Raw genomic sequence first — 21,127 nt, forward strand, 5'->3', positions numbered from 1 at the left:
GCGCTTAGTACAGTGCTAAGCGCTTAGTACAGTGCTCTGCACACAGTAAGCGCTCAATAAATACGATTGAGGATGATTTTAATGCTCTGTTCATTCATTCATTCAATCGTATTTACTGAGCACTTACTGGGTGCAGAGCACTGTACTGCGTGCTTGGAAAGTACAGTTCAGCAATAAAGAGAGACAGCCCCTGCCCACAATGGGCTTACAGTCTAGAATGGTGGAAACAGACATCAAAACGAGGAAACAGGCATCAATAGCATCAATATAAATAAATAGAATTATAGATCTATACACATCAGTGCTGTGTGACGTTGGGTAAGTCATTTAACTTCTCTGGGCCTCATCTGCAAAGTGAGAATCCGGTACCTGTTCTCCCTAGTACTTGGAATTTGAGCCCCATATGGAACAGGGACTCGGTCTGGCCTGATTATCTGGCATTACCTCAGCCCCTAGTACAATACTTGCACCTAGTAGGCACCGTACAAATGCCACAATTATTATTATTATTATTATTGTTACTACTAATATGGTGGGATTGCTTAGACATGTTCCTCCTTAAAAGTAAATGGGAGAAAAGAGCCAACACTAACTTTGTTCTGTTCTCTTCTCCCCACTCCGCATACCTTGCTGCATTATTCATGTGAATCTGAGTGCTTCCAGACTGTAATATCAGGGAACCGACACCTAGACTGTTCAGCCAGAACCTCTTGAAGCAGAGAGAACAAGCAGAGAAACCAAAGTGAATTTTTAAATAGAATTATAGATACATACACATCAATGCTGTGTGACGTTGGGTAAGTCATTTAACTTCTCTGGGCCTCCTCTGCAAAGTGAGAATCCGGTACCTGTTCTCCCTAGTACTTAGAATTTGAGCCCCATTTGGAACAGGGACTGGGTCTGGCCTGATTATCTTGTATTTACCTCAGCCCCTAGTACAATACTTTGCACCTAGTAGGCACCGTACAAATGCCACAATTATTATTATTATTATTATTGTTACTACTAATATGGTGGGATTGTTTAGACATGTTCCTCCTTAAAAGTAAATGGGAGAAAAGAGCCAACACTAACTTTGTTCTGTTCTCTTCTCCCCACCTTGCTGCATTATTCATGTGAATCTGAGTGCTTCCAGACTGTAATATCAGGGAACCGACACCTAGACTGTTCAGCCAGAACCTCTTGAAGCAGAGAGAACAAGCAGAGAAACAAAAATGAATTTTTAAATAGAATTATAGATACATACACATCAATGCTGTGTGATGTTGGGTAAGTCATTTAACTTCTCTGGGCCTCCTCTGCAAAGTGAGAATCCGGTACCTGTTCTCCTTAGTACTTAGAATTTGAGCCCCATTTGGAACAGGGATTGGGTCTGGCCTGATTATCTTGTATTTACCTCAGCCCCTAGTACAATACTTGCACCTAGTAGGCACCGTACAAATGCCACAATTATTATTATTATTACTACTAATATGGTGGGGTTGCTTAGACGTGTTCCTCCTTAGAAGCAAATGGGAGAAAAAAGCCAACACTAACTTTGTTCTGTTCTCTTCTCCCCACTCATGCATACCTTGCTGCATTAAAATGTAGATTAAACTGTGAGCCCCACGTGGGACAACCTGATACCCTTGTAACCTCCCCAGCGCTCAGAACGGTGCTTTGCACATAGTAAGCGCTTAACAAATGCCATTATTATTATTATTATTATTCATGTGCATCTGGAGGCCTTCCCAGACTGAGCCCCTTCCTTCCTCTCCCCCTTGTCCCCGTCTCCATCCCCCCATCTTACCTCCCTCCCTTCCCCACAGCACCTATATATATGTATATATGTTTGTACATATTTTTTTTACTCTATTTATTTATTTAATTTATTTGTACATATCTATTCTATTTATTTTATTTTGTTAGTATGTTTGGTTTTGTTCTCTGTCTCCCCCTTTTAGACTGTGAGCCCACTGTTGGGTAGGGACTGTCTCTATACGTTGCCAATTTGTACTTCCCAAGCGCTTAGTACAGTGCTCTGCACATAGTAAGCGCTCAATAAATACGATTGATGATGATGATGATGATGATCTGAGTGATTCCAGACTGTAATATCAGGGAACTGACACCTAGACTGTTCAGCCAGAACCTCTTGAAGCAGACAGAACAAGCAGAGAAACCAAAATGAATTTTTAATTTTTTATAACCAGGAAGAGGTTTTTTTTCCCCCTCCCTCTCACTAAGATAAAAGAGCTTTTAATATTCACAGGCACAAAGGCTCTGTGTGTTTGCACACCCACGGATCTCCGCACTTCCTTTCCCACCCTGACTAGTTTCTCCCCACCCCTGTCATCATCACCACCACTACCTTCCTCTTTCTCCCTGCCCCCCAACCAGGCCCTCCGTTTCTGCCTACGAGCTCTGTGAAGTGTAACTCCCAGGGTAGCTGGGGGGGGACATATGGTTTGCAAGTTCAGCCAATTCTATATGTGTGTGAGCTTGCCAAGAGAGCAGCCCCAGCCCATGGTGGGCCACTGGAAGCCCCCATGATGCAGTAACCCAGGGAGATGGGAGCCGGGAACTTCTCTAGATAGTGCAGAGCCCTCAACAGCCAGCATCAATGGGGATTGAAGAGTGAGTGGAAACAGATGGAAGTCCTGGGAGAACTTCTTTTTCTTTCCTAAATAAGCTCCTCTTTCCAGTTCAGCTACATCATCATCATCATCAATCATCAATCGTATTTATTGAGCGCTTACTGTGTGCAGAGCACTGTACTAAGCGCTTGGCAAGTACAAATTGGCAACATATAGAGACAGTCCCTACCCAACAGTGGGCTCACAGTCTAAAAAGGAGATGGGCCCTCAATAGGCTTTGAAGTTGGGGGAGAGTAACTGTCCGTTGGATTTGAGGAGGGAGGGGTTCCAGGACAGAGGCAGGGCACTGGCGAGGGGCCGGTGGCAAGATAGAGAAGATCAAGGCAGAGAGAAAGCTAAGATTAGAGGAGCAAAGTGTGCGCCCTGGGCTGTAGTAGGGAGTAGAAAGGTGAGATAAGAGGGAGAACTGGACCAGGTGCACATTGGAGCTGAATTTCCACACATCTTCAGGACTGCTAGAGTGTGGAAAACATGATAGCTGCCAGATTTCCACTGATTTTGCTCTACTGGGTTAGCCCACTCTCATGTTTCCATCATAATTGATTGACTGATTCTCTCCACCCCCCGCCCCTTCCCATCTTAAGGACTGTGAAGCCTTTATAAGTCAGGGACCATATCTGAAAAATTATCCTTATATATAGGGCCCAGCATGGTAACAGAGCATAATGAATGCAATAAATACTACTAACGAAAGGATCCAGATAGGCAAGTGGATCACTGAAGATTTGGAGCACATATTCGTTCCATCCAAACCCACCAGCCATTGGCAGCCCATACACTGGAGATTCATATGTTCTGGAATTGTACATTCAATTCCTTCCATTGATTCCTTTATTTGTCCTTGTGTCTGTCTCACCAGTTAGAGTATAAGCTCCACGTGGGCAGAACCTATCACACCTCTTTGTCTTATACTTTCCGAGCTTTTAGTAACAGTGCATTGTCTACTACGGGGCCAATATGATTATAGAGAAGGACTACAAAAAGATGAATAATAATTGTGGTACTTGTGAAGCGCTGTGTGCCAGGCACTGTTCTAAGGGCGGACATAATCCCCGTCCCACATAGGGCTTCCAGTCTTAATCCCCATTTTACAGATGAGGGAATTGAGGCACAGAGAAGTTAAGTGACTTGCCCAAGGTCACCCAGCAGACAAGCGGCGGAGCCGGGATTAGAACGCAGGGGGTGAGTCCTTTCCAGCCCTAACGCCTTTCCAGCCCTCCTGAAGAATCGGCTCAGGGGGAAAAGGCCTCAGGATCTTATTTTGGGGTGGTTAGATCTTTCTAATGTTGGAGCCAAAGGTGACCCTGCCCACCGCAAACCCCATCTGTTTTTTCCTCTGCGGACACACGCTTCTCCCCACCACAGGCCTGCTATCCCATGTTATATCCCTCGTCCCCCTCTCCATCCCCCCCATCTTACCTCCTTCCCTTCCCCACAGCACCTGAATATATGTATATATGTTTGTACATATTTATTACTCTATTTATTTATTTATTTATTTTACTTGTACATATCTATTCTATTTATTTTATTTTGTTAATATGTTTGGTTTTGTTCTCTGTCTCCCCCTTTTAGACGGTGAGCCCACTGTTGGGTAGGGACTGTCTCTATATGTTGCCAATTTGTACTTCCCAAGCGCTTAGTATAGTGCTCTGCACATAGTAAGCGCTCAATAAATACGATTGATGATGATGATGATGTTACTGTCTGTTCCCTTCCTCCAGGGAGTGCACATGGAATCAAATAAGCCCTCTTCTGCTGCTCTGTCAAAAACTCTGTCCTTCACTGCACCAAATTAATGCAGGAGAAGAGGCAGGGGTGGCAATGAGTGTAAAGGAAGGAGAGACGGACTGTGTTTCTCTGCCTAGTCAAGCCATGGGTGTGCCCATGAAGCAGGCGGGGGGGCTTTGCAGAGGGAATAGTGTGTGGGGGTATATTATTGTGAGAGCAAATGTTTCCCACTCGATGAAGTAAATCATTTCAAAGTAGCATTAGCATTAATGAAACTCTCTTTTGTGAAAAGAAATTTTTAACCAAGCTCCCTGGGTTTGTTTCCACTCTAGGTTATATAACAGCACATAGCCCTTATCCACGATTTTATTTAATTTCTTTCTCTATCTACCCCTCTGGATTGTAAACTCCTTGGGGGCAGAGAACATGTCTACCAACTGGTATATTGTACTCTTCCAAGCATTCTCCCCCAAGTACTGCTCTTCACACAGTAAGTACTCTATATCTATGGTTAATTGATGTAACCTAAGCCATTTAAGGATTATGGAGTCATTTAGTAGATGAAGACTCTGACAAGGGGGATACAAAGAATGGAGTCTCCTCTGGTCCAGTTGCCAGAAGCGATCCCATTTTTCTACTTCTTGGGCCTGTTTCCTCATCTGTAACTTGGGGAAAATAGCAACAGCCTTAATTTGAATGAAATAATGTTTAATTAACAGTTTGGAATTCACCATCATTAACAACATTTATTGAACATCTACTCTGTGCAAATCACTGTATTAGGCATTTGGGGAACATTCAAAAATAAAAAATATGATTCCTGCCCCTAAGGAGTCTTCAGTCACACGAAGGAAACAAGCAGGCAGAAACTGCTAGATACGCTAGATATATAATAGATAAGAGTAAAAGAATAGATAAAAATGATAAACACAACTGAGTAAATAAGCAAACAGATATATACCCGTGTACTTTTGAGAGAAATAGTATATGAACCTACTGGGGGAGGGAGGTTAATGAGAAAGACTCTTCCTTTTCAAATCTCCAGATAGTGGGAGGTGGTGGAGCAGATCCTGGATTTCTTGCACATAGGAAGGATGTCAACTTTCCTGCTAAAAAATCATTTTTTTAAAAGATTTGCTTGGATGACCATTGTGGAACCTGCTGTTCTAGGCCATTCCCCAGCCGACATCCGCAGAGCATCCAGAGCTGGGGATGAGGGCCAAAAAAGGCTTAGGAAATCTCCTTAAGGGCAGGTGACACTGGGTCTACCAACTCCACTGTATTGTACTTTCCCAAGCATTTAGAACAGTGCTCTGCACACAGTAACTGCTTGATAAATACCATTGATTGATTGAGAGTTGCCTTGCCTTCGGGGGAAGGTCTGCCCTGAAAAGCATTCCCCAGTGTCAGCATTTATTCACACAGCCCTTTTAAGGTTTCCTCTGGTCCTGATGACCAAAATTGCCCTGATCCTGAGCATCAAATCTGCAGAACCATTTATTAGCTGTAGCATTTGGGGGTTGCGGGGTGGGTGGGTGGGTGTCGTCTGTCTCCACCCTTTGAAATGTTGTTTTGGAGAGGGAGATGGGAAGAGAATAGTGGGAAAGGGAATTGGCTGGATTCAGGTATGGAGAGTGATCATCTATTTGCATACGTGGTTATTCATCTATGCTAAAGTGGGCCTTTGTTTAACAGACTCTGAAAAGACTACAGTAAACACGTGCCGCAGTATACATTTCAGGAGGCAGGTGTCCTGCCCCGCCCTTGCATCCTCACATTATCGACTGCTCTGAGAATAAGTAGTGAACCCCAGGGATGTGCCCCAACCCACTCTGTCCCTCCCTAGTACTCTCCTCTGGGTGTGCCATCTCCCAGAGTGGCAGGAATACAGGGAGAAGCAGAGGGCATAGGAGGAGAGGCTCTGAGAAGGGCCTAGGAGGGCCCAACACCCAGCCCCAGGGCTCCCATTTAATTAAAAAGAAAAGTCCCAGCGCTCACCTAACACCCTTTCTACTACTACTACTAATAATAATAATAATGATGGTATTTGTTATGTGCTTACTATGTGCAAAGCACTGTTTTAAGCGCTTGGGGATACAAGGTGATCAGGTTGTCCCACGTGGGGCTCACAGTCTTAATCCCCATTTTACAGATGAGGTCACTGAGGCACAGAGAAGTTAAGTGGCTTGCCCAAGGCCACACAGCTGACAAGTGGTGGGGCCGGGATTCGAACCCATGACCTCTGACTCCCAATCCCTGGCTCTTTCCACTGAGCCACGCTGCAAGTTCACCAGCCAGTTCACTAGACTGTGAACTCCCTGAGGGCAGGGTTCAAGTCTACTGACTGTTTTTTTCCCCAAGAATTTAGTAGCATGCTCTTGGGGAAGCAGCGTGGCTCAGTGGAAAGGGCCTGGGCTTTGGAGTCAGAGGTCATGGGTTCAAATCCCGGCTCCACCACCAGTCAGCCGTGTGACTTTGGGCAAGTCACTTCACTTCTCTGGGCCTCAGTTACCTCATCTGGAAAATGGGGATTAAGACTGTGAGCCCCACGTGGGACAACTTGATCACCTTGTAACCTCCCCAGTGCTGAGAACAGTGCTTTGCACGTAGTAAGAGCTTAATGAATGCCATCATCAGCATCATAAGAGTGCTGGGGAATGCCCAGGTCTGTGCCCCTATGCGACCCTTAACTTTACTTTCAAGTCTTGACGCTACAGAGGGCAGAGAAGGACGACTAAGGGGAAGGTGGAACTGTTGTTCACCAACCCAACCCACTGAAGCCTGAAAGCAGCAGTGGAAAACAATCGTTAGAATGTGTTGAGCACCTGCTGTGGAAATAGTAGATGTGACCCCCGGCCTTCAAGGAGCTGACAGTTTAGTGCTGCGGGTGAGGAAGGGTCTGGGGAGTTTGTGGGGCACTGAGCAAAAGCATGCCTTTCTTCGTTCACCGGATGGTCAATCTGTGCAATTGCTTCCTTCAGGAAGAAGTAGGCTGAGAATATAAATAGATTAAGAAGAGTTGGGGCCTATTTAAGGATGAATATTAGAGGAGGGTAACCATCACATGTTTCCTGCGAGAAGCAGCGTGGCTCAGTGGAAAGAGCCCGGGCTTTGGAGTCAGAGGTCACGGGTTCAAACCCCAGCTCCGCCAATTGTCAGCTGTGTGACTTTGGGCAAGTCACTTCACTTCTCTGGGCCGCAGTTACCTCATCTGTAAAATGGGGATTAAGAATGCGAGCCCCCCCCCGAGGGACAACCTGATCACCTCGTAACCTCCCCGGCGCTTAGAACAGGGCTTTGCACATAGTAAGTGCTTAATAAACGCCATTATTATTATTATTATTATTATTATTATTATTATTATTATCATGGTGTGCTGGGGCTATGTTATCAGCAGTGAATGTTTTGTACTGTACAACTTCCCAGACTGAGCCCCTTCCTTCCTCTCCCCCTCGTCCCCCTCTCCATCCCCCCCATCTTACCTCCTTCCCTTCCCCACAGCACCTGTATATATGTATATATGTTTGTACATATTTATTTCTCTATTTATTTATTTATTTATTTCACTGTACATATCTATTCCATTTATTTTATTTTCTTGGTATGTTTGGTTTCGCTCTCTGTCTCCCCCTTTTAGACTGTGAGCCCACTATTGGGTAGGGACTGTCTCTATATGTTGCCAACTTGTACTTCCCAAGCGCTTAGTACAGTGCTCTGCACACAGTAAGGGCTCAATAAATACGATTGATGATGATGATGTGCCAGTCAGAGACAGAATACCGGACTGGTAGACCTTCGATTTGGTAACGGCACTGCTTGTGCTTTTATGTCCACCCCACCCAAGACCGGCACCATAGAAGGCCAGAGACAGTAAACTTGTCATTTCTTGTGCTTCTGCCAGGGTCCCAACCAGGCATAAAATTGGCAAGGGCGGAGTTGATAAGTAGGACTGTTGTGAAATGTGGTGGACCTTGAGGTAGGAGGGCCGCTTTGGGGAGACCCGCAGATCTCCCACCACTAACTTGGACCCCCTGAGTACTCTCCCCTGCCAGTGACGTCTACCGTGGGCACCAGGGACACATCGAGAGTACAGTGCTCTGCACATAGTAAGCGCTCAATAAATACGATTGATGATGATGATGACAGCTGAATGAGACTGCCACTTAGAGGGCTGCCAGCTAGAATCCTGCCACTTGCCTGCTGGGTGGCCTTGGGCAAGTCACTTAGCTTCTCTGGGCCTCAGTTTTTTCATCTGTGAAAAGTGGGGACAAAATACCTGTTTCCCTCCCCTTTAGACTCTGAACCCTATGTGGGACGGGGATTATACCCCCCTTATCTCCCCCAGTGCTCAGTACAGTGCTTGGCCCGTAGTAGGTGCTTGACGAATGCCACAATTCTTATTATTAAGGGAGAGCACTGGGAGCCGACCAGGTTAGCCGCACAGGTTACCTGGATATCATCCCACCATCTCCTCAGTGTGTTTTGGGGAGACCCAGTTCATTCATTCATTCAATCGTATAATATAATGATTATTATGATGGCAATAATGACAATAATATAATTGTCTTATACAACATTATATCATAAGGATTATTATGATGACAACAATGACAATAATAACATACCGTTATATAATTATGTTATAATTATAGAATTGTTTGTGTCAATTGCTCTGTGTGCAGAGCACTGGACTAAGCGCTTGGGAAGTACAAATCAGCAATTTATAGAGATGGCCCCGACCCAACAACGGGCTCACAGTCTAATAATAATAGTAGTGATGGCATTTGTTAAGCGCTTACTATGTGCAAAGCACTGTGCTGGGGAGGATACAAGGTGATCAGGTTGTCCCACATGGGGCTCACAGACTGAATCCCCATTTTACAGATGAGGTAACTGAGGCACAGAGAAGTGAAGTGACTTGCCCAGGGTCAAACAGCTACAATTGGCAGGAGAGTTCACAGTTGTTCACAGATAAAGCCAATTCCACAGTTGAGCATTTGGTAAAGTGCCTTTTACTAGGTTTGTTCAATAGACAGCTCTCCTGTTTCCCTGCAATCAAATTTCCGACCTCGCCCCGGTGGCATCCCAACCCAGGCAGCGTGTCCAGGCATTCCCACAAGGATCCTCCCAGATTTCCCCCGGGTTTGATTGTAACTCCCGAGCCAGAGGGGTGGGACCAAGGTAAAGTGCAACCCAAATCCAACAGGGCTTTCCCGGCTTGAGATCCCAGAGGCAGTAAGGAGTTGGGGAAGGGAATGAGCCGTCGACAGTTTGATCCGAGAGTTTGCTGTCCCACTTTAAAGGAGAAATGATTTTTCTTCTTTAGATTACATAACTCCTGGGTTGCGGCTTCTGGGGTAATTTAGTGTCGCTAGCCAGATGACAGGCAGGGTGGGGCTTGGAATGCCCCACTCACGCACCTGGATTATGTATTTAGTATAACTGGATTATGGGTCCCGGAGCTCGGCTAAATCACATTTTCAAGGAACCACAACCTCCCTGGAGACAGTTGCTGGAAGTCCGTAAAAAAAGACAGCAGTTTGTCCGTCTTGCTTCTCCATCCTGCCGACTTTCTGAAACAGCTTGGGCCGGAGCGTCCAGAGGGCCAGCCTGCACTGGGGACCGGACCCAGAAACCAGTATGTAATAATAATAATAATAATAATGGCATTTGTTAAGCACTTACTATGTGCAGAGAGCACTGTTCTAAGCGCTGGGGGGGATACAAGGTGATCAAGTTGTCCCATGTGGGGCTCACAGTCTTAATCCCCATTTTACAGATGAGGGAACGGAGGCTCAGAGAAGTGAAGTGACTCGCCCAAGGTCACACAGCGGACATGTGGCGGAGTCGGGATTCGAACCCATGACCTCTGACTCCAAAGCCCGTGCTCTTTCCAGTGAGCCACGCTGCTTCTCTGCCCAGCACCCAGACAAGTCCCCTTGACCCGTGGTTTCGCTTTGCTTCAGTGGGAGAGTGAATGCGTGAAAGGAAAATGATGCTTCCCTCTGAGGCACATGGTGTCGGGACGTGGTCCAGTTGGGTCTTTTCGCCCTAATGCTGGGATTCCATCTGGGAAGGAGACTTGTGGGAGAAGAGGGGCCTATAATAATAATAATCTGTAGTGTTAGTTAAACGCTTACGGTGTGTCAAGCACTGTATTAAGCACTGGGGTAGAAACAAGATATTCAGGTTGGACGCAGTCGTGGGGGTTACAGGGAGAACGGGTATCTTATCCCCATTTTACAGATAAGGACTGTAGCCCACTGTTGGGTAGGGACTGTCTCTATATGTTGCCAATTTGTACTTCCCAAGCGCTTAGTACAGTGCTCTGCACACAGTAAGCGCTCAATAAATACGATTGATGATGATGAGATAAGGAAACTGAGTCATTGAGGAGTTGAAGTGACTTGTCCAAGGTCACCCAGCAGGCAAGGGGAAGAACTGGGGTTGGGACCTGATCATCTGTATTTTATTTTACTTGTACATATCTATTCTATTTATTTTATTTTGTTAGTACGTTTGCTTTCGTTCTCTATCTCCCCCTTTTAGACTGTGAGCCCACTGTTGGGTAGGGACCGTCTCTATATGTTGCCAATTTGTACTTCCCAAGTGCTTAGTAGAGTGCTCTGCACATAGTAAGCGCTCAATAAATACGATTGATGATGATGATGATCTGATTTCCAGACGTGTGCTCTCTCCACTGTGTTCACAGCATAGGGCTTGCCATCATCGCCCCACGAAGCAAGGAAGGGTAGAGAATCGAATCTGAAATCACGAAAAATCAAACGCTGAAGTGGGGATAAAGATTTCTGTGGGGGACGAGGGTGAGAGTTAGGGTAAGAAGCAGGCATAATATGTAGAAACTATGGAGAGGGAAGAACCAGTAGGAAGGATTCTGGTCCCCCTATGTGAGGTGTACACTCATCTTGGTTGGAGAATTCTAAGAGAATCATGGATTCAGGAGAATCAGCTGGGTGGCAGAGGAAAGTTTGGGGGGAAAAGGGGAGGGAAGCGTGGCTCAGTGGAAAAGAGCACGGGCTTTGGAGTCAGAAGTCATGGGTTCAAATCCCGGCTCCCCCACTTGTCAGCTGCGTGACTTTGGGCAAGTCACTTAACTTCTCTGTGCCTCAGTTCCCTCATCTGTAAAATCTCTCCCCCTTGTCCCCCTCTCCATCCTCCCTCCCTTCCCCACAGCACCTGTATATATGTTTGTACACATTTTTTTACTCTATTTATTTATTTAATTTATTTCTACATATCTATTCGATTTTATTTTGTTAGTATGTTTGGTTTTGTTCTCTGTCTCCCCCTTTTAGACTGTGAGCCCACTGTTGAGTAGGGACTGTCTTTATATGTTGCCAACTTGTACTTCCCAAGTGCTTAGTACAGTGCTCTGCACATAGCAAGCGCTCAATAAATACGATTGATGATGATGATAAAATGGGGATGAAGACTGTGAGCCCCACGTGGGACAACCTCATGACCCTGTATCCCCCCAGCGCTTAGAACAGTGCTTTGCACATAGTAAGCGCTTAATAATCGCCATTATTATTATTATTACTACGACATAAGACAGGGAATGTCTCCAATCTGCGCCTCTGCCGATGTCCGGTCTGGGCCGGGGGTAAGCGCTGGCTTCCCAAGGCCCACCCGTGACCCTGGGAGCCCTGCCAGGCTATTTTGAGACGTGAAATGTGCAAACAGGGCAACCGCCTTCCAAGAGGCAGGGTGGGAGGGAGAGAGAGAGGAACTCAGCAGTGCTTCCTGCCAGTTTCCTTGCAAACCGATAAAAAGCTGGGCCCTATGACTTGACCCATCAGATTATTTTTAAAACTGGGTTCGGCCAACTGGATCCCACCCATCGTGTCACGGTGTGCACCATGCTGTGACTAACTTGCCTTAGGGGAGTTGGGCACAAGAAGTCGCTGGGAGTTTGCTCTTTAAAAATAAGGTGAATTTAACCACTTGAAAGGAAGGGTATTGCCCCATTGTTTTGAGGAAGAAATAATTCAGATAAGGCTCCAGGCCAGCTTCCTCCACCCTTCAGCGTCTTTAGAAGTGACATTTAGTCTCCCTGTTTCCCAACTACCTGGCCCCAACCACTTTCGTTCCGCAGTTCCCTTGAATAGATACTTGCATTAAAAAAAAAAATAGTTCCCCATTTTGTGCCGGTTTGTGCCAAGATTGAGAACCCCACCCCCTTTTAAGGCTAGGGTGCCAGTGTGGCGTGCGGTTTGATGTTAGAGGTATGTTGGGGCAGTGGAGTGGCTCTTGGTCCGTTGTTGTTGGGTAGGGACCATCTCTAGATGTTGCCAACTTGGACTTCCCAAGCGCTTAGTACAGTGCTCTGCCCACAGTAAGCACTCAATAAATACGATTGAACAAAAGAAGGAATGGAGCGCAGAGCTGTCCCTGGGAAATCCCTGCTCTGTACCAAGACTGCAGTTTCTAGCACTTGCCCCTGCATGTACCCTAAACCTTCCAGATTTTGAGCCTCTTGCCTGCTGGGACGAGAAGCAGCGTGGCATAATGGTTAGAGCCTGGGCCTGAGAGTCAGAAGGTCATGAATTCTAATCCTGGCTCCACCACTTGTCTGCTCTGTGACCTTGGGCAAGACACTTCACTTCTCTGGGCCTCAGTTCCGTCATCTGTAAAATGGGGAACGAGACCGTGAGCCCCACATGGGACAGGGACTGGGTCTTGGATCCACCCCAAAGCTTAGTACAGTGCCTGGCATACAATAAGCGCTTAACAAATATTATTATTAGTACCATTCCTGCCGTTCTCTTGGCACAGCTCTGGGTGGGTGTTTCTCCTGTCAGGATTTGAACTCTGATCCTTGGGGGTGAAAGCTTTTGCTCTAACACTTCACAGGCTTTCAAAAGAAAGCTGACTTTTAAAGTTTTAATGAGGCCAAGAATTACCCTGCCTCACAGCCAAGAACCTCTCAAACATGCTTCCCAGCGTCTTCCCGGGAAAGCGTGTTGTTTCATGAATGGGATGAGTAAGGGAGAACCACAAGCTAAACCTCTCTGGCTCTGTGGGAACACAGAGAAACGCATAAAGTACCATTCTCCCTGGCCAGTCAGTTATATTTATTGAGTGCTTACTGTGTGCAGAACACTGTACTAAGCGCTTGGGAGAGTACAATAGACAGACATTAAACAGACATATTCCCCGCTCACAGTGAGCCTACAGTCTAGCGGTTCATAGCTGTCATTCTATCCTCTGATGGCTGGGCAGGGAGGCGGCTGGGGAAGAAGATAATAATAATAATAATAATAACGGCATTTATTAAGCGCTTACTATGTGCAAAGCACTGTTCTAAGCGCTGGGGAGGTTACAAGGTGATCAGGTTGTCCCCCGTGGGGCTCACAGTCTTCATCCCCATTTTACAGATGAGGGAACTGAGGCCCAGAGAAGTTAAGTGACTTGCCCAAAGTCACAAAGAAGATGTGGTGCGGAGGGTACCGGGGGTTTCCTTTAGGATGATTTTCACTCATTTCTCCGTTCACTCTCCCAAACATGGGAACAGCTGTTGCACAGAAAATGGTGACTGGCCGTTCTTCTCCGGTCAGAAAAAAGAGAAGCGAGTTTGCACTGCACCGGAGTTAGTTTTGAATGGGTGTAAGGAGAAACTTTCTGCTTATGAGAACTGCTATGCTCTGGGGTTCGGTGACCCAGGGAGACTGGGGGATCTCTTTCCCGGGAGGATGTCCTGCCATCGACCCCCGGCCCACGTCCTCCCCCGGGCCTGGAATGCCCTCCCTCTGCCCATCCGCCAAGCTCGCTCTCTTCCTCCCTTCAAGGCCCTGCTGAGAGCTCACCTCCTCCAGGAGGCCTTCCCACACTGAGCCCCTTCCTTCCTCTCCCCCTCGCCCCCCTCTCCATCCCCCCCCATCTTACTTCCTTCCCTTCCCCACAGCACCTGTATATATGTATATATGTTTGTACATATTTATTACTCTATTTATTTATTTTATTTGTACATATCTATTCTATTTATTTTATTTTGTTAGTATGTTTGGTTTTGTTCTCTGTCTCCCCCTTTTAGACTGTGAGCCCACTGTTGGGTAGGGACTGTCTCTATATGTTGCCAATTCGTACTTCCCAAGCGCTTAGTACAGTGCTCTGCACATAGTAAGCGCTCAATAAATACGATTGATGATGATGATGATGATAATAATCCTCCAACTGACTAGAATGGCCTCGGTATAGTACTACACGGAGGAAGAGTGAGGGATTGTAGCCCTGCCTCCTCTGATTGGAAAGCCTGGCTTGGACGTGGGCTTAGGAGCAGACATTTGTTCTGATGACTTTTGACACCTGTCTGCATGTTTTGTTTTGTTGGCTGTCTCCCCCTTCTAGACTGTGAGCCCGTTTTGGGGTAGGGACCGTCTTTTATATGTTGCCAACTTGTACTTCCCAAGCGCTTAGTACAGTGCTCGGCACACAGTAAGCGCTCACTAAATACGGTTGAATGAATGAATTGTACCCAGTGAATGCTCAGTAGTAGTAGAAGCAGCAGCCGAGTGACGAGAGCACAAGCCTGGGAGCCAGAAAGACGTGGCTTTTCATCCTGGCTCTGCCACTCTCTGTGCCTCAGTTACCTCATCTGCAAAGTGAGAATGAAGACTGTAAGCCCCATGTGGGACAGGGACTGCGTCCAACCCGATTTGCTTGTAGCTACCCCAGCCACTTGTCTGCTGTGTGACTTTGGGCAAGTCACTTGACTTCTCTGTGCCTCAGTTCCCTCATCCGTAAAATGGGGATTAAGACTGTGAGCCCCACGTGGGACAACCTGATCACCCCGTATCCACCCCAGCGCTCAGAACGGTGCTTGGCACATAGTAAGCGCTTAACAAATGCCATCATTATCATTATTATTATTATTATCATCCTCCTCCTTGAGTCATATCTACTTTCAGAGGGTCAAAGGAGATTGTCACACCTCTCACTTTTTAAAAAAAAATCTCCTCTTCTCCAGGGAAGGCCTCACCATGACCGCCGGGATCTTCAAAGTCTGCCTGGTGGTGGTGACCACTATTATCAATCACCCCCTCCTCTTCCCCCGAGAGAGCACCACAATCCCCGAAACTGAGGAGGAGACCATCCGGAAGATGAAGGAACAATACGAGAAGCTCCAGTTGGAGCAGCTACGTCTAGAGGAGGAGTTGGCCCAAATGACGGCAGAGGAGACGGCGCTGGAGATGGCCACGGAGGCCGGCGGGCGGCCGGGTGAGGGCCGGGTGGCGTGGGACCTGTGGAGCACCCTGTGCATGATCCTTTTTCTGGTCATTGAGGTGTGGCGGCAGGACTACCAGGACGGGAGCGCCCAGGAGCCCCCAGGGGAGGAAGAGGAGCTGACCGGGCTAGGGAGCACCTTGAAAGAAATCACTCTGCCCGACAAGGCGCTGCTGACCAACTTCTACGAGCGGCGCATCCGGGGGGCCTCCGGTGACACGGCCAGGACGCGAGAGTTTGTGGAAAGCTTCGTGGATGATTTACTGGAGGCCCTGAGGAGCGTGTGCAACCGGGATGCAGACATGGAGGTGGAGGATTTCATTGGGGTGGGAAGCATGTACGAAAACTGGCGGGTGGAAAAGCCCCTGCTCTGTGACCTCTACGTGGCCTTTGCCCCGCCGGAGCCCTACCGCTTCTACCCCGAGGTCTGGTGCACCACCAAATCCATCCCCCCTGACCGCCAAGGCTATGGCAAGATCAAGGTGTGCCGGGCTGATGAGGACCCCGCAGGCTGCATCTGTGGCAAGACCAAGCTAGGGGAGGACATGCTGTGTCTCTTGCACAGTAAGAACGACAAGACCAGGCCCGGCAGGGAGATGGAGGACTTACTGTGCTTTAAGGATTCTTCCTACCTGGATGTGGACCAGGTCATGAAGTGGTTCCAGATCGCCTTGACCAAAGCCTGGCAACGCATCTCCCGCAAGTACGACTTTGATCTGGCCTTTAGGCACCTGGACACTCCTGGAGCATTGAAAATAAAGTTCCGGTCGGGGAAATTCATTCCCTTTAACATCATACCAGTGGTCCAGTGCGAAGACTCGGACCTCTTCTTTGTCTCTCACTTCCCCAGGGGCAACCCCCTGGCTCCTCCCGCTTCGAACACTTACTGGTTTCTCTCCTTCGCCGTCTATGAGAGGCACTTCTTCAAGATCGTCGCCAAGACGCTGCCCGAAAATTCCTGCCACCTCAGCTGCTTCCAGATCGTCTCTTTCCTTCTCAGGAAGCAGGGCCACCTGACGGGCCCCAGCGGCCTCACCAACTACCACCTGAAAACGGTCCTCTTTCATCTGCTCCTGGCCCGGCCCGCTGGGGACTGGGAAGCCGAGAAGCTGCAGGCCAGGGTGTCCGACCTGCTCAGGTTCCTGGAGAAGAGCCTCCTGGAGAAGAAACTCTGCCATTTCTTTGTTGGCAACCGGAAGATCCCTGTGACAGTGGGAGTCCCAGAGGTTTTCAGGAAGGCAGAGCCCGTGAACCTCTTCCGCCCTTTCGTCTTGCACCGTAGCCTTTACCGCAAGACCGTGGATTCCTTCTCTGAGATGCTGAAGAACACCTCGGCTCTGATCAGCGAGTATGCACTCCACCTGCCTTCAGAGCACACGGACCTTCCAAGGGACCCTTTTGGAGAGAAAAAAGAAGCCACCCCGGCAAGCCCAAGCCGCTAAGATTACCCTAGGATCCTCCTTTGGGGGATGACCGTCTTTACCAGGAGCTCTTATTTTACCCTTTCGGGGAAACCAGTGGCCATTTCTGAGAAAGCCGGTACTATAGGGGAACACAGGGAAGGTACCTGATGCTTCAACACCACCTCGGCTATTCAGTGTTGGTTTTTCTTGGGTCTAAAGAATTTTTTTCACCCACTGAGTTGGTGACGAGCGGCGCCAAAGAAAGAAATGATTCACAATCCTGACTTGAGCATAGGATAATTAGAGTCTCCAGGCGAACATTTTGCTTTGGAAAAGCAAAGCTGAGACTCTAGATTGACGGAGGGCGGAGACACTGACCTAGTGGCCAATGCCCGGGAGGGCCCTGGCTATTGTCAGAAGGCCCTACGTTCCTGGCCGTGGTAGCCGGGAAGTCAGTAGCAACATTGTATTTATTGGTCAAGTCCAGTAACTTCTGCCTGAAGCTCACACCTCATGTGCATTGCTAAATTGAGTTAATCTTGGATGCTGTTTTGGCCAAAAGGGGGAAGAAGGAGGGAAAATTGAATGGCAGGCGCAGAAAGGTGGGAAGCGTGTGACTTCTACCTTTTTAAAAACCTTCTAGCAGCCCCTTCATTTGGCTCCATCTTGCTGTCACCCTCCAGGATGTTGCTGACCTGCTCTTCAGGCCCAGACACCGTCTTGTGGGTTGTGGATTTCCTATCACTTTGCTTTGAACACTCCGGTTCCTGCTCTGCAGAAGAGCTCCTGGCCAGCATTCTTAGGGAGGGAGGAGAGGGTTTTAGCTTGAGGGTTGGGGACTGGGGGTAGGAAAAACGGTATTCCAGAAAGGTGAGAAAGGGGGAACAGATTCTGGAGCAGAAGGCCCCGAGAACTCTTAGGAGCTAGAGCCTTCGGAGGATTCCAAGTCCTGCCTGCACAGGGCCAGACTCACACGCCCAGCTCTGTTTGTGGATATTGCCGTACCCAAGTTGTGGAACAGGGGATGACCCATAATAGAAGATGTTTCTGCAGGCACCACTGAGCTCATAAGAAGCAAGAGAAAGTGTCAACAGGGTACGTCACAAGGGTGAAAAGACTCCACCGTTTTACACTCGAAGGGTCTCGATGTGAAGAAGCCGCTGGCTGGAGAAATTTGGTATCCGATGGACGGCGGGGGTACAGCAGAGAAAACAGCCTGGATTTATCATTCGTCTCCTACGAAGTCTAAAAACAAGCTGTCCTGGACTGGGCCCCGGACGACCATCATTCCCTTACCAGCATTTCGCTTAGGTTTCCGACTCACGTATCAAACCAGAACAAATGGACGTCTTTTAAATATCTAAGAAAACAGAATCCGGTTTCCCAAATGGTTCTTTTTAAGTGGATATTTTACTTTCGCGGACTGTTTGTGGTATTCATTTGTGATGTGAACTATCAGTATTGCTTTTACTACGGCGACGTACCTGAGCTCGTGCTTTCGCAAGCCTGGGCCAGAAGGTGCCGGGTTTGTGTGCTCTCTGTCTCTGAAGGGATTGTTTGCCCACCTGCAACAGTGTCCCGGAGAAGACAGCGACACTGGTCACATACCCGCAACTTTCCCTTACAGTTGAGGTCTCCTCTTGGCGTCTTAGAATGGCAGCTTCAACGCAGTTCTGGAATGTGAAAGGGAACTTCAAGCATCTGCTATCATTTCTAATAGGCAAATGTTACGTGGTCTTCCGACAGAGTCTTTTAAAGCTACTGTACAGTAGCTGAGTACTGTTGGCATCCATGGCTGTGAAAGAATTGTACGGGACCGGGAACTCCTCTCTTTTCCCAGGGGAAGGGTAGTAGCTGGACTCTGGAAGGACTTTGCTCCGTTACAGCTTAAGTGTGGTCTCTTCTGCCTATCAGATGTATGAACATTTCACATTTCACAGTGAGCTATAAGAGTAAAAACTAATGGGGTGGAACTATAGTTGGAGTGAGCCTGGACAGGCTAGCCGGAGGTAATTTTTTAACTGCTAAGAAACGTCTTCTCTCCCTCCACCTTGGGTCCTTTCCCCATCTCCTCTCACAAGGTTTTAGGGCATCAAGTGTGTCCTAGTTATAGAGTACCAGGCTTGGGCCTACTTACCTCCCACAACTAGAAGTCATCTCATAACACAGACATCCAAGTACCCTGACTGGCTTGAATTGAGGGAGGTAAGAGTTACACTCAATTTGTGGATTCTAAATCAGGGTGACTGCTATAGAGCTAAAACACCAGTTGAACAGGGGTTTTTATATGATCTGGAAAACTTCTGCCTTTCTGTTGGTGAAGGCCTGGTTAGCTTTGAGAACATACAGATGGTAAATACCCTTATTTATTATTCCCTTGTTCTGGGCTTAGCAGAGGTCACTGTGAAGAGGCCATGGGGTGGAAGAACTAGATAAAAATGCATTCAGTTCCTTTTTTGCTTGTTTCTTTAAGGTATTCCACTAAAGAATATCCCCTGAATATTTTTCTCTTTTTTTAAATAAAAAAAATAAAGACAAAGGGGTATCTTTTCTTATTTCCAAAGTGCTGGTTGTGAAACAAAGTGTGAATTCTTAATATTTTGTATTTTATGCAGCCTTATTTATAATAAAGGAAGTGTTAAGTCTTGTAAAACATGAAAATGTTGGTGTTCTTTGTACGCTCTGAAAAACTAATGAGATTTGGAAACAGGGGCAACATAGGGAAGCAGCGTGAGAAGCAGCGTGGCTCAGTGGAAAGAGCACGGGCTTTGGAGTCAGCGGTCATGGGTTCAAATCCCACTCTGCCACACGTCTCCTGTGTGACCTTGGGCAAGTCACTTAACTTCTCTGAGCCTCAGTTACCTCATCTGTAAAATGAGGATTAAGACTGTGAGCCCCATGTGGGACAACCTGATCACCTTGTATCCCCCAGCGCTTAGAACAGTGCTTTGCACATAGTAAGTGCTTAATAAATGCCATTATTATTATTATAGGGAGGTTGTGAATTTCCATTAGTTACAGGGAAGCTCTGTCTCCATTTCACGACTCTCCAAGGAAAAAAATAAAATTCCATAATGTGTTTTCAGACCCAATAAGAGAGCGGCAGGCTTGTGTTTTTACTGCTTCTGCTAGAAAAAGCCTGGTTAATGGGAGGAGGATGAAAGGACAGGAGTAACTTGGGTGTGGTGAAGAAATGTAACTTCACAAATAATCGGTCAATAGAAAGCAACAATAGTAATTGTGATGTTTGTTTTATACTTGCTGTGTGCCAAGCACTGTACTGAAAATGGGTAGATAAAAGATAATTAGATCATATATAGGCCCTCTCCCACATGGGGTTCATACTGTTTAGTAGGAGAGAGAGCAGGTACTTAATCTCTATTTTATAGATGAGAAAATTGAAGCACAGAGGGGTTAAGTGACTTGCCCAAGGTCATACAGCAATCAAGTGGTGGAGTCAGGATTAGAACCCAGGTCTTCTGACTCCTAGGCCTGGTTCTTTCCACTATAGTGGCCACGCTGCCTCTAGTAGAGTTAAAGCAGTGAACATTACTTTTTTTTCTAACTTTAAAATGTGTGAAAACTCTGATCCTGGCTGGCCATTACTGCATTTTTAAGTACGAAATCATCTATCTGTCTGTTGGTGATTTTATTTTTCCCTTTCTTCTCCCTCTGGAGATATCCATCTCCTTCGTAGCCTTTGCTGCACTCCCCAATCACTGGCAGAGATTTTCAGATACAACATTTAAAATTGATCACCTGTTTCCAAGATGCCCTCTGGATACTCAGTGTGGATGATTTCAATGTTGGAGAGGATGTCATAAAGTAACTGAGATTTTTGCTTCCATTTATTTGCATTTCCATTTTGTGGGGCCGCATGTCACAGTGATCAGGGAGTTTATAAACTTGCTCTTCTGGAAGACAAAATCCCCATAGGGCTTCATATGTAATGTACAATTTCATCACTTGCAGGTTTAGATTCAGACCTTTGTTTTTTTGGAAGAAGAGAAAAAATCTCATTAACCATCTCAGTGTCCCGGCAGGCAGATTGAATTTATCCCGTCATCTACTCTACTCTCACATGAGCCAGGAAAGTTTGATCCACAACTGTAC

General features: G+C 47.0%; 1 protein-coding gene across 3 annotated transcripts in view; it reads left to right on the forward strand.

The window, feature by feature from the left end:
- Positions 1 to 19,610, forward strand: part of LOC119937951 (inositol 1,4,5-trisphosphate receptor interacting protein) — a 31,871-nt gene extending 12,261 nt beyond the window's left edge. The window contains exons 1-2 of one of the 3 annotated variants that reach the window (XR_005454297.1): positions 645 to 797; positions 1,136 to 1,210. Coding sequence is in view for 2 of the 3 variants with exons in the window: in XM_038757539.1 (XP_038613467.1) it covers positions 781 to 797; positions 15,355 to 17,053 (1,716 nt within the window). In the remaining variant the exon portion in view is untranslated. Of the gene's footprint in view, positions 1 to 644; positions 798 to 1,135; positions 1,211 to 15,354 lie in introns of those variants that run through there. The other 2 variants (XM_038757539.1, XM_038757540.1) reach the window with 2 other exon arrangements.
- Positions 19,611 to 21,127: the final 1,517 nt, after the last annotated feature.

Source organism: Tachyglossus aculeatus, chromosome 16 (genome assembly GCF_015852505.1).
Source record: "Tachyglossus aculeatus isolate mTacAcu1 chromosome 16, mTacAcu1.pri, whole genome shotgun sequence".
In the NCBI taxonomy this organism is placed as follows: domain Eukaryota; kingdom Metazoa; phylum Chordata; class Mammalia; order Monotremata; family Tachyglossidae; genus Tachyglossus; species Tachyglossus aculeatus.